This window comes from Eulemur rufifrons, chromosome 2, assembly GCF_041146395.1.
Source record: "Eulemur rufifrons isolate Redbay chromosome 2, OSU_ERuf_1, whole genome shotgun sequence".
NCBI lineage: Eukaryota > Metazoa > Chordata > Mammalia > Primates > Lemuridae > Eulemur > Eulemur rufifrons.
The window spans coordinates 11,892,538-11,906,059 of NC_090984.1; the positions used below are offsets into that span (position 1 = coordinate 11,892,538).

At 56.9% G+C, this 13,522-nt stretch overlaps 1 protein-coding gene across 9 annotated transcripts; it reads left to right on the top strand.

Annotated features, from left to right (window-relative positions):
* Positions 1–3: 3 nt before the first annotated feature.
* PRKCSH (PRKCSH beta subunit of glucosidase II) lies at positions 4–13,315 on the top strand. 9 transcript variants are annotated; one of them, XM_069478749.1, is made up of 18 exons: positions 4–79; positions 412–572; positions 785–901; positions 1,605–1,700; positions 1,798–1,855; positions 2,969–3,086; positions 4,544–4,673; positions 9,366–9,450; positions 10,017–10,095; positions 10,621–10,707; positions 10,968–11,144; positions 11,212–11,308; positions 11,763–11,832; positions 12,051–12,140; positions 12,353–12,427; positions 12,513–12,612; positions 12,690–12,852; positions 12,992–13,315. In XM_069478749.1, exons 2-17 carry the CDS (start codon positions 491–493, stop codon positions 12,834–12,836), a joined length of 1,608 nt encoding a protein of 535 aa, XP_069334850.1. In that variant the 5' UTR covers positions 4–79; positions 412–490; the 3' UTR covers positions 12,837–12,852; positions 12,992–13,315. The 9 variants fall into 9 exon arrangements, with proteins under 9 accessions (XP_069334850.1, XP_069334893.1, XP_069334874.1 ...); XM_069478792.1 differs by having other exon boundaries at positions 11,242–11,308; XM_069478773.1 differs by having other exon boundaries at positions 10,968–11,123.
* Positions 13,316–13,522: the final 207 nt, after the last annotated feature.

The window sequence follows — 13,522 nt, forward strand, 5'->3', positions numbered from 1 at the left end:
TTTCTTTCTACAGCAGGAACCGTGGCTGCTGGGCAAGGGGGGCGCGGTGGATATTGACCTTTGCCCCGGCCTCGTGTAGGTGCCGAACTAGCGAGTGGGAGGGCACCCCAATTTCCTATAGGGGGCAGCCGGAGGGTTCGTGTGTGTGTTGCGGGTGGAGAGACTTAACCCCTTCGGCCTCATTGGCGGGAACTGGGCCACAATTGGGCACAGGGAGCGGAGGTTTTGAGGTCCGGGCCATTGATTTGAGCAAAGTGAGACTCTCCTCCACTGGCCAGGATTGGGGAGACCCTTGCTTCTCGCCCCCATATCGGAAACAGAGTGAGCCCTCATTGCCCAGAAGCCGTGGAGGAATCCAATTGGCTGGAAGTAGCGCTCTCCCATTGACCATGTACCCTTTTCTTACCGCAGCGTGGGGACACAGCGCATCTTCTCGCAGCCTGCTTCCTCCCACAGAACCTGTTTCTGGTCTCAGAGTTTCCAGTAAGAGATGTTGCTGCCGCCGCTTCTGCTGCTGCTACCCCTTTGCTGGGCTGTGGAGGTCAAGAGGCCCCGGGGTGTCTCCCTCACCAGTGAGTCCTATCCATCTTCCCCCCCAGGCTGCACTTGGGGGTAGGGTGTGGGAAGGACCAACTTTTGGCCCTGGGATAGGCATTTACAGTCTTTTGCCTCAGTTTCCCGGCAGTGCTTATCTGGTGGGGCTGGGGAGACACAGGTGGTATTTGGTGAAGGCCCCTTTCTGCCCTGGGCTGAGCCTCCCCCCCCCCCCCCCCCCCCCCCGCAGACCATCACTTCTATGATGAATCCAAGCCTTTCACTTGCCTGGATGGTTCGGCCACCATCCCCTTTGATCAGGTCAATGATGACTACTGTGACTGCAAGGATGGATCAGATGAGCCAGGTGAGTTTGTTTTCCATTCATTCATCATACATTTATTGAGCGCCTGCTGAATGCCAGGCCCTGCTCTCTCATGGCTCCCTGTTGAGTGGGTGGAAGCAGGCACACAGTTCAGTGGTCAGTGTTATGGCAAGTGCAGCCGTGAGAGCCCAGAGAGGCCCCCTCTCCACCAGCTTGGGGGGTCAGGAAAGGCTACTCAGAGGAGGTTAAGTTTTAGCTGAATCCTGAAGTTGCTGCAGATGGCGGGGCCAGCATGTGTAAACCCCCAGAAGTGGGGAAGAGCGTGGGACCAAAGAGCAGTCTGGCTGGAGACTGGTGAAGGTGGGGGCTGGGCGAGGTGGCTCACACCTGTAGCCCCAGCACTGTGGGAGGCTTCAAGTGGAAGGATCCCTTAAGGCCAGGAGTTCAAGTCTGCAGTGAGCTGTGATGAAGCCACTGCACCCCAGCCTGGGTGACAGAGTGAGACCCTGTCAAAAAAAAAAAAAAAAGTTAAGGTGGGACCCTATTTTAAAAGCCTCAGTCTAAGTGAGGAGCACTGGAGAGTTGTTTCAGGCCTGGAGCATGCAGCTCTTTGCCTCCCTTGGTGGTTCCTGCCTTTCTTTTGCTCTCTGCATGCATGTGGCTTCCAGAGCTCTGTCTATGGATGGGTGGAACATTTCTGGCCCTGAGTGGACTCCGCAAACCTCGCCTCCCTTGTTTCTGACAGGCACAGCTGCGTGTCCTAACGGCAGCTTCCACTGCACCAACACTGGCTACAAGCCCCTGTATATCCCCTCCAGCCGGGTCAATGATGGAATTTGTGGTGAGTGAGGACGCACCTGGGTGGGAGAACGAGGCAGTGGGTGGAGGGCGGGAGAAGGCACTGCCAGGTCTGATCTTGGCCCCTGCTTCCGCCTCAGACTGCTGTGATGGGACAGACGAGTACAACAGCGGCATCGTCTGTGAGAACACCTGCAAGTATGTGGGTGACAATACCCCTCCCATCACCCCACCCCAGGACCTTGCCTGGTCCCACCAAGACAGTCAGGCCCATTTTCTTTTCTGTTTTTGGCTATTGAGTGCTCACTCTCTGCCAGGTGCCTTTTGAACCCCAATCACTGGCTTTCTCTCTAGTCCAAAAGCAAATGTAACGGTTTCCCTAGTCAATAAATAAGGAGACTGAAGTTTAGGAAGGAAAATGACTTTCCCAGGGGCACACAGCTAGGAAATGGCAGAAGTAGGACTCAAACCCAGGTCAGCCTAACTTCTGACTCCAAACTTTTAATTGTCACGCTCTGCAGCAGGGCCTGAAAACTTAAACACCCACAGGCAGGTAATGTAAACAACAGAAGCAGGCTGAGTACGAGGCAGTAGGGAGTGGTGGGGATTATGGCATCTAAGGGAAAGGTGTGAGGTCAGGAGTTCGAGACCAGTCTGGGCGACAGTGAGACCCCATTTCTACAAAAAAATTAGCCAGATGGGGTGGTGTGTAGCTACTCAGGAGACTGAGGCAGAGGGATTGCTTGAGCCCAGGAATTTGAGGTTGCAGTGAGCTGTGATGATGCCACTGGACTCTAGCCCAGGTAACAAAGCTAGACCGTGTCTCTAAAAGAAAGAAAAAAAAGAAACAGCTGTTCTCTACTCCAGTTGAGAGGGCGGGATTAGTTTTTCAGAGTCCCAATATTGATGTAAACTCTCCTGATTTCAAATCTTTTAAGTAGAGGATGGATTGAGCACAACACACTCACTGGCCAGATTGTCTGTTTGTCTGGGCATCCGATTTCTTTTCTTTCTCTCCACTTTCCCTTGGGAGCTGACTTCTAGCTCTACCTCCCAGCACTTCCTAGTCCCTTCCCTGACTCCAAGAGTGGACAAACCCTGGCCTCTGTCCCTCCTTCCAAGGACAGGGATGAAGGGTCCTGAGGCTGAGAGAGCCTGGGTTTGGGAGGGGAGTTTGCTCTCTTGCTTTTCCCACCATGGTTGGCAGGGGTGGGGGGGAGGGTCAGCAGGTGGGTTGAGCCCTTTTTGGAAAAGGCAGACCTGGTGGCCTAAATGCCCACTGGTGGTACCTGTGTGTCCATCCCCCCCTAGAGAGAAGGGCCGTAAGGAGAGGGAGTCTCTGCAGCAGATGGCAGAGGTCACCCGCGAGGGGTTCCGTCTGAAGAAGATCCTTATTGAGGACTGGAAGAAGGCCCGGGAGGAGAAGCAGGTGAGGGGGCCCCGGGGGCTGACATGGGACAATCTGGGCATTGAGGCTGCTAGATATGGGCTGGCAAACCACCTGCCCCTGACTAGAAGTGTCCTTGGGCAGGTTTCCGCCTGCCTGTACCTTACTTTCTCAGTTGTGCGCCGAGCTTTAGTTCTTAGCTAAGTAGCTCCCAAGTGGGTGGCGGTCATCTCAGGCGTTGATCAGGACCTTGGACATCAGACTGACGTGGGCTTGAAGGGCCTCTGCTGCCTCCTAGGGATGGGAGGGACGCTTCTTTGTATCAGTTCTGTGGTCCCGTTGTCTGTAAGACGGCCTGATGACCATATGACCCCCCGGTTCAGGGGTGGGGGCACAGGTCAATAACATCAGTGAGCAGCAGCTGGATTAGTTCACTAGATGGGTGCTTGGGGGTCCCTAGGTGTGTGTCTCTCCCTCCTTGCCACCCCCTTGGCTGTTTGATGGGTCAGTGTCCTCACCACTGCTCCTGGGCTCGTGCTCTACCCACTGAGTGAAGGCTCCAGCTCTGTTTTCCTGCCCAAGGAAAGTTCCAGGTCTTTTCTCTCCTACCCCCATGGCTAATGAGGTCCCCCCTAAATTCAGGGGGCAGTGAGATCCCTCTTGAATTCCGGAGGTACTGGGGGAGCTGTGTGGGGAGATCAACTGCAAGTGACCTTTGCCCTCCTGGGGAGGTGGGAGGATCCTGGCAGGAAGCCAGGCTAAGGTGTCTGCCAAGGTCTTAGGAGGAAAGTGACGCCACAGGGGCTTGGGCTACAGCTTTTGGGCCCCATTCCCGAAGCAGAGCCAGCCCAGCACGCCTACTCCTCCTTGAAACATCCCCAGAGGCCCAGGATGTGCTGTGCACTGGACAGGAGGCCGGAACCAGACCTGGATCTGCCTCAAGCAGCTCATCGTCTAGTGGGAGGGACAGATAGACAGAAAGGGATCCCCAGGGATGCTGAACGAAGGGAAGTTTAGGGCTGTGAGGCATAGAAGAGGCTCTTGCCTGGTCTGCCTCCCTCCTGTCTTGGGGGAAGGAGGCAGGAAAGGCTTCCTGGAGGAGGAAACTTCTATCTAAACTAGAAACCTTGGGTAATTTGGAGTTAGCCAGGGAGAATGTTCCAGGCTGAAGGAACAGCATCTTTAAAGAACTGGAGGCAGAAAAGTGTTTGGGGGGTCTGAGTGTTGTCATGGCAATTGGATCCAAGGGTTTAAGGCAGGGGTGGAGCATATCGGGTTTGAGAAGCAGGCAGGGGCCTGATTACCTGGGGCCTTGTAAGCTACATTGAGCCTTCTATCCAGAGGGCCATGGGGAACCACAGCAAGGGACCCAGGGAGGTGTGTATTTTGGTACAATCCCTTGACTGCCCTGTGAAGTGGAGGCAGGGAGGAGGCAGACAATAGGGAGGTGCCAAACAATGGGCAGAGGAGAGCTGGTCTCTTGCCTTCTGCCCACCCAGCAAAAGCTCATTGAGCTCCAGACTGGAAAGAAGTCTCTGGAAGACCAGGTGGAGATGCTGCGGACAGTGAAGGAGGAAGCGGAGAAGCCAGAGAAGGAGGCCAAAGAACAGCACCAGAAGATGTGGGAAGGTATGTCCTGGGGTGGCCGGAGTACTCGCCCTTCACTCCTGGATAGGAGCAGCCTGGGCCTAGGAGGCTGTTGTTCATTATCTGTTGTCTCCATCAGCTGATTTTTTATTATGGTGCCTAATTTCCTTGTGTGTCTAGTTATGTTTGATTGTGTGTTGGTCATCATGTTTGAAAATTATTTATATGAATAATATTCAGCCAAGGAAGAGAGGTTCTTCTCTAGAGAGAATTTTCTTTTCTTTCGGTCAGATGCCCAGGAACACTGCCACTCAGGGATCCCCCCCAAATCCAAATTTAAAGTTTGAGGTTCCTCCAAATCTTGGGCAGTGTGAGAACTAAGACATGTACTCAGGTTGTTTATTTTTGATCCAGCCTGTCACTGAGGGGACAGTCTACTGAGGTTGTTAGGGGTTCTCCCCTACCTTGGACTTAGAATCCAGTCACCCGTAATCCCACAAGGTCTCACCAAAACAGGTATCCAGGCTGGGCATGGTGGCTCACACCTGTAGTCCTAGCACTCTGGGAAGCTGAGGCGGGAGAATCGCTTGAGATCAGGAATTCTAGACCAGCCTGAGCAAAAGCAAGACCCCATCTCTAGAGAGGGGGAAAAAAAAAAAACCCACAACAGAAAAATTAGCTAGGCAGGGTGGCATGTGCCTGTAGTCCCAGTTCCTCAGGAGCCTGAGGCAGGAGGATGGCTTGAGCCCAGGATTTGGAGGATGCAGTGAGCTATGATGATGCCACTGCAATCTACCCAGAGCAATAGAGGAAGACTCTGTCTCAAAAAAAAAAAAAGAAAAGGAAAAAAAGTAGGCATCCAGATTTGCCACGATTGGCAAAGTCCCTTAGGGCACAAGTGGCTTCTGTGTTTCCTTACCTTCCCAAGTTCCTGCTTTGCCCTGGCCATATCTATTGCCTTAGTCGGTTTTAAGAAGATGATTTTGTATGCTGTATCCAGTATCTTTTGCTGTTGACAGGCTGTGCTGCCATTACTGGAAATCTGAAGCCTTGGCCCTCATTCTTAGTCCTTGGGTGCCCAGTGTGCTCCGTGGGGTAGGGACACAACTGTGGAGACAGGACGGATGGGGGAGACGGGGTGGATGGAAACCCACTGTAAGCTAGTTAAAGGACAAAGCATTGCTGGAAGGATTTGGAGGTGTGGTCCTAGCTACCCACAAGGCTGGAAGCTCGGAACTGGGCAGCCATCAAGAACCTAGGCACCCCTCCCCACCCCCCACCCCAGGCCATGCTGTTGATCTGTGTCTCTTTGGGCGTCTGCTGTATTCTTCCTTTCCTCCTTCTGCTAACTTGTTCACCCCGATTTCTCATACCAAGTAGTTCAGTAGTTCAGTGAATAGTTGCTGAGCACCTGCTGTGTGCCTGGCATACTCCAGCTGCTAGCAATACAGCTTTGGACGAGACAAAGTCCCTGCCTGCAGAGGGAGGAGCAAGCCAGGCAGAGGGAACAGGTGCAAAGGCCCTGAGGTGGCTTCCCGCTGCCTTCTAGAGATCAGGGCAGTTCTGATCATGTGTGACAAAAATCCAGCTTGGATCCACTTCTTCAACAGTGGAAGCTTTAGGGCCCAGTGGGACCCAGGGCTTCCCAGAAGGTGGGAGTCCTCCCTCCACCTCTGAGCTCTGTCTCCCCTACCTGTGCCAGCATGACTACAGGCAGCCAGGCCTTCTCCTCCATGCTCAGCATCCCCAGCGGGTAGACAGCACTACTTTCCCACAAGTCTCAGCACAAATCCCAGGGCAGGCTCCTATTGGCTCATTTCAGGTCACATGGTTATCCATGAACCAATCCCTTGCAGCCAAGGATTACAGTGCAGGTTTTGACTGGCTAGGCCTGGGTCACATGTTCATCCCTGGAGGCAGGAGATGGATCCGCACTGCCAGGTCTCAAGGCCTGGGTGTAGGGGTGGGCAGTTGCCCACAGGGAAATGCATGATGTGTCCATAAACAGGTGGGGGGTGATTGCCCTCCTTCTCCATGTCTCCTGTCTTCTGCTGTGCTCTGCCCTCTTGGGTTTTGTAGCTAGGCACAACACAGGGTCACCCAACTCAGACTTTCAAGGGTAGTGTGAGTTCCAAGGCCAGACTCATTGGGAATGAGAGAGAAATGAGATGCAACTCAAGCCTTGAAAGGAAGCTGGAAGTTCCTTGCTCTGGTTCTTCCTGGTTTCCATCTGATGTAGAAGAAATCCAAGCCTAGTGTGGTGGTGCATGCTTGTAGTCCCAGCTACTCTGGAGGATCACGTGAACCCAGGAGTTTGAGACCAGCCTGGACAACATAGCAAGACCCTATCTCAAAAAAAAAATCTGTGTTCCTTATTTTATTTATTTTTCAAGATGAGGGTCTCACTATGTTGTCCAGGCTTTGTTTGAACTCCTGGGCTCAAGCTATCCTCCTGCCTCAGCCGCCTGAGTAGCTGGGACTACGGGTATTTATTCTTTATTTTAAAAGTGTTTTTAAAGCAATTCAGAAAGTAATAAAATAGAAAAGGAAAGTCTTTGTCCCTCAGGATAACACCTATGCAATGATTCAAAACCTTCAGACTTTTCCGTCCATCCCAGACAGCTGCAATTCTGCACAGCGTAGTAGCTTTGAGCGTGGGCTCTAAAGCCATGTTTCAAGCGCTCAATGGCTACATGTAGCTGGTGACAGCACAGATGTAGACCATGTTCGTCAACATGTACAGACTTATTTTTCTTATCATTATTTCCAAAAGGGTAGAATATAACAACTATTTACATAGCACTTACCTTGTATTGGGTGTAACTCAGAGGTGATTAAAGTACACGGAGAATGTGCATACGTTATATGCAAACACTATGCTGCTATTTTATATACAGGGGAGGTGCTAGAACCAATTCCTCAAGAATACTGAGGAAGGACTTTGTACCAGCATGTACCTAATTTCATTTTTTTTATTGTCTAATTTCATTTTTTTTTATTGTAGGAAAATACATATAACACAAAATTTACCATTTCAATCATTTTATTTTTTTATGGGGTACATAATGATATTTCGATACTTATAATGTGTAGCGATCACAGGGTAATTAGCTTATATATCACCGTAGACATTTATGATTTCTTTGTGTTGGGAAACTTCAGTGTCCTCCTAGCTATTTGAGACTATATATCGTTAATTGTAGACATTCTACAGTGGGATAGAACACTCGACCTTATTCCTCCCAGCCACTTCAGCCATTTTATTTGTTTATTTGTTGTTGTAGAGACAGGGTCTCCCTTTGTGGCCCAGGCCGGGGTGCAGTGGCGTGATCATAGCTCACTGCAGCCTCGAACTCCTGGGCCTCAGTGATCTTCTTCCCACCTCTGCCTCCTGAGTAGCGGGCACTACAGCTGTGTGCCACCACACCTAGGCAGTTATTTTTTTGTGGAGACGGGGTCTCACTGTGTTACCCAGGCTGGTGTCAAATTCCTGTCCTCAAGCGATCCTCCAGCCTCGGCCTCCCAGAGTGCTAGGATTACAGGCATGTGCCACCGCGCCCAGTATATTTCAGCCATTTTAAAGTCAACAATTCAGCGGCATTAAGTACATCTGCATTGTTGTACAACCATCACTACTATCTAGTTCCAGAACATCTCCATCACCTCAAAATGAATGAATCAGTCCCTATTAGCAGTCACTCCCCAGCGCCCCCAGCCTCTGACAACCACTAATCTACTTCCTATCTCTATAGATTTGCCTGTCCTTGATATTCCAAATCAGTGGAATCTTATAGTATGTGGCGCTTTGTGTCTTGCTTCCTTCACTCAGCGTGACGTTGAGGTTCCCCTGCAGCACGTTAGGACGCTCCTTCCTCTTAACAGCGGTGTGGGTTCCATTGTACGGCCTTAGCACGACTTACCTAATCCAGTTACCAGTTTTCCTATCAGGTTTTTGGTGTTTCATCTTCGTTATTCGTAAGAGCTTTTTACATACGGTGGCTGGCCCTTTGGCTGCAACTGGAGATATTTTCTCCCTTTCTTCATGACTCTTTGGTGCTGGGGCCTGGGACTTTTCCGCTAGGCCATGTTTTAGGAAGTGAATTCACTCGTCTTGTCTCTGCCTGCCTCTCTGTTGTTTTATGCTGCAATGAGAGCGTCCTTTCCCATGGGTCTGGGCAAACTCAGGCCTGCTTTTCCTTCGGATGGGTTCTCAGTGTGGAGTTGCTGGATCAGAGGCTAGCACTATGTTTTGACCTAGATTGTTAAAGGGTGGGAGGGCAGAGCAGGGGGTCTACGGGCAGACAGCCTGGCTTGGATCCCTGGCTGCCGCCCTCACTGGCTGGGTGACTCTGGGAAGTTCCCTTCACCCGCCAAAGCCTCAGGGACCCCTCAGGCCCTCCTCTGTGAGAGAGACGGTATCAGCTGGGTCTTTGGGGGTCATTGAGGGATCCCCTGGGGTAACCCAAGGCTCTGCAGAGGAAACACCAGCTGCTGTTGTTATCCTGTTTGTAGAGGACCAAGTTGAAGCCTGGTATACAGTAGGAGCTTAATCATTGGAGCTGCCGTTGTGGCTGCTTTCCCCTCCGCCCAGACTAGATGATGAGCTGGGCAGAGGAGGGACCATCTGCACACAGCAGGAGCCCTGTGGGGTACTGGGGGAGGATGGCAGGTAGGTGTGGAGGTGGTGGGAGCCAGTGGGCAGGGCCCAGGGTGACAGAGCTGGCCCCTCCACAGAGCAGCTGGCCGCCTCCAGGGCCCAGAGGGAGCGGGAGCTGGCAACTGATGCCTTCCAGGAGCTGGATGACGACATGGACGGGGTGTGAGTGTCCCTGAGCTGGAGCTGCCTGCCCTGCCCTGGTCCCGGGGTCCCCTTCCCCATCCCCACCTTTAGAAACCAGCCAGAGCCCCGCTGGGTCCTCCTCATGGGGTACGGGCTGATCCGGAGTCTGTGCAATCAGGCCTGGCGTACCCACGCACGCGCTGGGTCCAGAACGCTCTGAGTGAGGAGACCAGGAAACCCGGCTCCCTGGGAGTCGGGCGTGGAGCCCCAGGCCTGGGAACTGCGGGGTCTAGGGATCGATTACTTTTCATGCTGACTCTGTGGACTGGTCTGTTTTGGCCAAAGCCAGGTCTGGGCTGGAATCCCAGCTGTGCCCTGAACTTGCTATGTCCCCTGGTAGAGGGTGGGCTGTCGGGGGTCATGGGGGATGCAGGGGGCTTCCACGGGACCAAGGGGGCAGAACGAGCAGGGGGCGTTCCCTGGTTGGTGGTTGGGGGCAGGGGCAGGATGGGCCTGGACAGGCGGGGACTGCCCCTCCTGGGGCTTTGGGGCCAGATTGGGGCCCCAACTGCAGACCTCTCGTCTGCTCTGCCTGTGCCCTGCAGGGTGTCCGTGGCCGAGCTGCAGACCCACCCGGAGCTGGACACGGATGGGGACGGGGTGCTCTCTGAAGCAGAAGCCCAGGTACCCCGGCTGCCCCTTGGCCTGGGGCTTCTAGGGAGCATTGCCCCAGGGTGACCTCGGGGCAAGGGAGGGGACAGCGGCCCTGGGCTGCCCCCTCAGAGCACTCCTGGGGGTGCCTCCCTGCCCCGGGCTGCTTTCCCCCACTGGGTGGGACCCAGGCTGCGGCCGGGCCAGCCGTTTCCCATGGCCCTGCCACGTGCCCCTGGGCCCTGAGTGTGCCCCCGCTCCTCTCCCTCGGGGGCTCGGCACTTGCCGTCCTGTGCCGTCTCTCCATCCATCTGGCCCTGTCTCTGTCCCGGTTTCAACCCCCACCCTGGGTCTCTCCACCCTGCGTCCCCTCCCGTCCACTGTCACAGGCCTGTGCTGCCCCCTCCCGGTGGCAGCTCCTCACCCGCCCCAGACCAGGGCACAAGGGCGTGGGGCCCAGCCCGCCCGTGCCTGGCACTGCAGCCTGAGTGCCCGGGGCGGGCCGGGGGTTGGGGCCACGTAGTGGCTGTGATCCTGACACCACCCCACCACACACAGGCCCTCCTTGGTGGGGACGCCCAGACGGATGCTGCCTCCTTCCACGACCGCGTCTGGGCCGCCATCAGGGACAAGTACCGGTCTGAGGTCAGTGGGGGAACGGGGGAGGGGACACACAGCCGTCCTGCCCTGCCCGGCCCCGCCCCCACTGCCTTACAAAGGAGCTGCCTCCAGTTCTGGCGCTGGGCCACACTGGCCAGCTGGGCACCCGGCACCCTCCTCGCAGCCCCGTCACCCCCGCTGGCTACGCCTCCTTGCAGGCCCCTCATGAGGGGTGGGGACCAGGGCCGAGGGGCGGGTGGGACGGACCCGAATCCACAGTGTCAGTGGCCCTGCTCGCCCGCCAGGCGCTGCCTGCTGACCTGCCTGTGCCCTCTGCCCCTGACGTGACGGAGCCGAAGGAGGAGCAGCCCCCTGTGCCCTCACCGCCCACAGAGGAGGAAGAGGAGGAGGAGGCAGCTGAGGAAGAGGCGGAGGAGGAGGAGGAAGAAGATGAATCTGAGGTGCTGGGGGAGCAGCCCAAGGTGTGTGTCTGGGGGAGGAGGGGGTGGGGTGGGGGCGGAGCTGTCTGCTGACTCCGCCCTTCCCCAGGAGGCCCCACCCCCGCTCGCGCCCCCCCAGCCTGCCAGCCCCTCTGAGGAGGACAAGATGCCGCCCTACGATGAGCAGACGCAGGCCTTCATCGATGGTGAGTGTGGCCTGGGTGGCGGGGCGGGGGCCTTCACATCCTGCTGTGGTGGCATCTCTGTGCAGTCAGGGAGAATCAGCGGCCCTGGTCTGCCTCTACCGTGGCCTTGGCTGGCTCTGAGCGAGCCTGGGTATCTTGGGAGGCCTGGAGGGGATGCCTGGAGCAAGCCAGTCCCACCCCCTCAGGCCCCAGGGACCCTCCAACCTCCCCACGGGCTGCGGCTTGTTTGTGTCACCTCTGGTAGGCCAGGAGCCAGCTGGGCCCTGAGAGCCTGGGCAGTGGGTGGGGCTGCCCTGGGGCTGGTGAGGCCCCCAAGGCCTTCTCGGGCCCAGTCCTTGCCCAGAGTGGGCCCAGGGCCGGGGGACGCAGGCGCAGCCACGGCACCCCCTTACCATCTTCCTGCATGGGTCGTGGGACACCTCTGACCTCCACGCCCTCCTCTGCACCACCCCAGCCGCCCAGGACGCCCGAAACAAGTTCGAGGAGGCCGAGCGGTCCTTGAAGGACATGGAGGAATCCATCAGGTACTGGGGCCCGACGCACAGCGGTGTCCTCTGCCCCCAGCACCTGCTGCTGGGCTCCCAGAGGAGCTGGGATGGGAGTTGCCTGGGCAACCAGGGGCTGGGCGGGCTTGGCTCCCGCAGGGAGGGTCCCCAGAGTCCCTCCACCCCTCTGCCCGGCCCTCCCGTGTTGGGCTCGTGTGTCCTCGGCTGCCCCTGAACCCCTCGGCCTCCCCTTCCAGGAACCTAGAGCAGGAGATTTCCTTTGACTTTGGCCCCAGCGGGGAGTTCGCCTACCTGTACAGCCAGTGCTACGAGCTCACCACCAACGAGTATGTCCCCACCACAGGGCGGGCAGTGGGTGGCCCTGGAGGTAGAGGTGGGGCCGGTGGGTTCCCTGATGGTGTGGTCAGAGGGGCAGGCCTGGAGACAGTCGGGGTTTGAGGTGCCCCAGAGGCGGCGACATCGAGGATGCAGAGAGAGGTGTGGGGAGGAGGCTGGGGTCCTCGTGTCCCTTCCGCCACCAGCCCTGCACCTCCCACAGGTATGTCTACCGGCTCTGCCCCTTCAAGCTTGTCTCGCAGAAACCTAAACTCGGCGGCTCCCCCACCAACCTCGGGTGAGTGGGCTTGGGCTGGGCCCTGCCCCCTGCCCCCCAGTGCCCCGTGGCTGGCACTCAGCACCCCCGTTCCCCTCTCCCACAGCACCTGGGGCTCCTGGGCTGGCCCCGACCACGACAAATTCAGTGCCATGAAGTACGAGCAGGGCACGGGCTGCTGGCAGGGCCCCAACCGCTCCACCACCGTGAGTGCCTGCTGGGCTGGGGGTGGGGGACCCCGGACTGGCCGAGCCCGCCCGAGCACCCGCCTGCCCCGTCCCAGGTGCGCCTCCTGTGCGGGAAGGAGACGATGGTGACCAGCACCACGGAGCCCAGTCGCTGCGAGTACCTCATGGAGCTGATGACACCAGCAGCCTGCCCAGAGCCACCGCCTGAACCGCCCGCCGACGGTGACCACGACGAGCTCTAGCCGGCCAGGCGTAGAGGTGGGCAGGGAGGTGGGGTCCCTGCCTGCCTCGCTTTGGGTGGGTGGCAGGGTCTGAGGAAAATAGACCCACGTCACTGCCCCCCAGACCCGTGTCCCTGGATCCCCAGCTTTCTAATGGGGTCTTTCTCCCAGCCTAGAACTTCAAGAAGGCATGAAGCCAGCCGTCTGCAGTGCCGCCCACCTGCCCCCATGTCTGTGGACGTCGGCCCCGTGTCTCTGGGTCTCCTGCGCCCCCATGGGGCGGGACCCCTGTGGGGCTTCGAGTCCTGCTCTGGGGTCCCAGGCGGGGCCGAGTCACATTCCCAGGCCCCAGCAGCCTCCAAAGATGGGATGAAGGAGCTCGCCCTCCCAGGGCCCCCCACCTTCGTGGCCACACTCCCACCCCAGCCCTCCCCGCTGTGGGGACAAGTGAGTGACTTGACCTGTGACCTCAAACCAATAAATGTGATCCCCCACCCAAACTCTGCCGTGTCTGCCTCACTCTGCTGGGCCGGAACTGGGGCAGGGGTGGGCAGAGGGCAAATTCGGAATCCCCTCCGCTCTGGGCCAGTGTCCCACCCTCCCCAAGTCTCTCCTGTGCTGTGGGGGCCCAGGCGTCCCTCCCCGGCAGAGCCTCTGCTCCAGATGAGACCCAGCGGCCTGGGTGCGGTCACAGCCACGATGGTGGC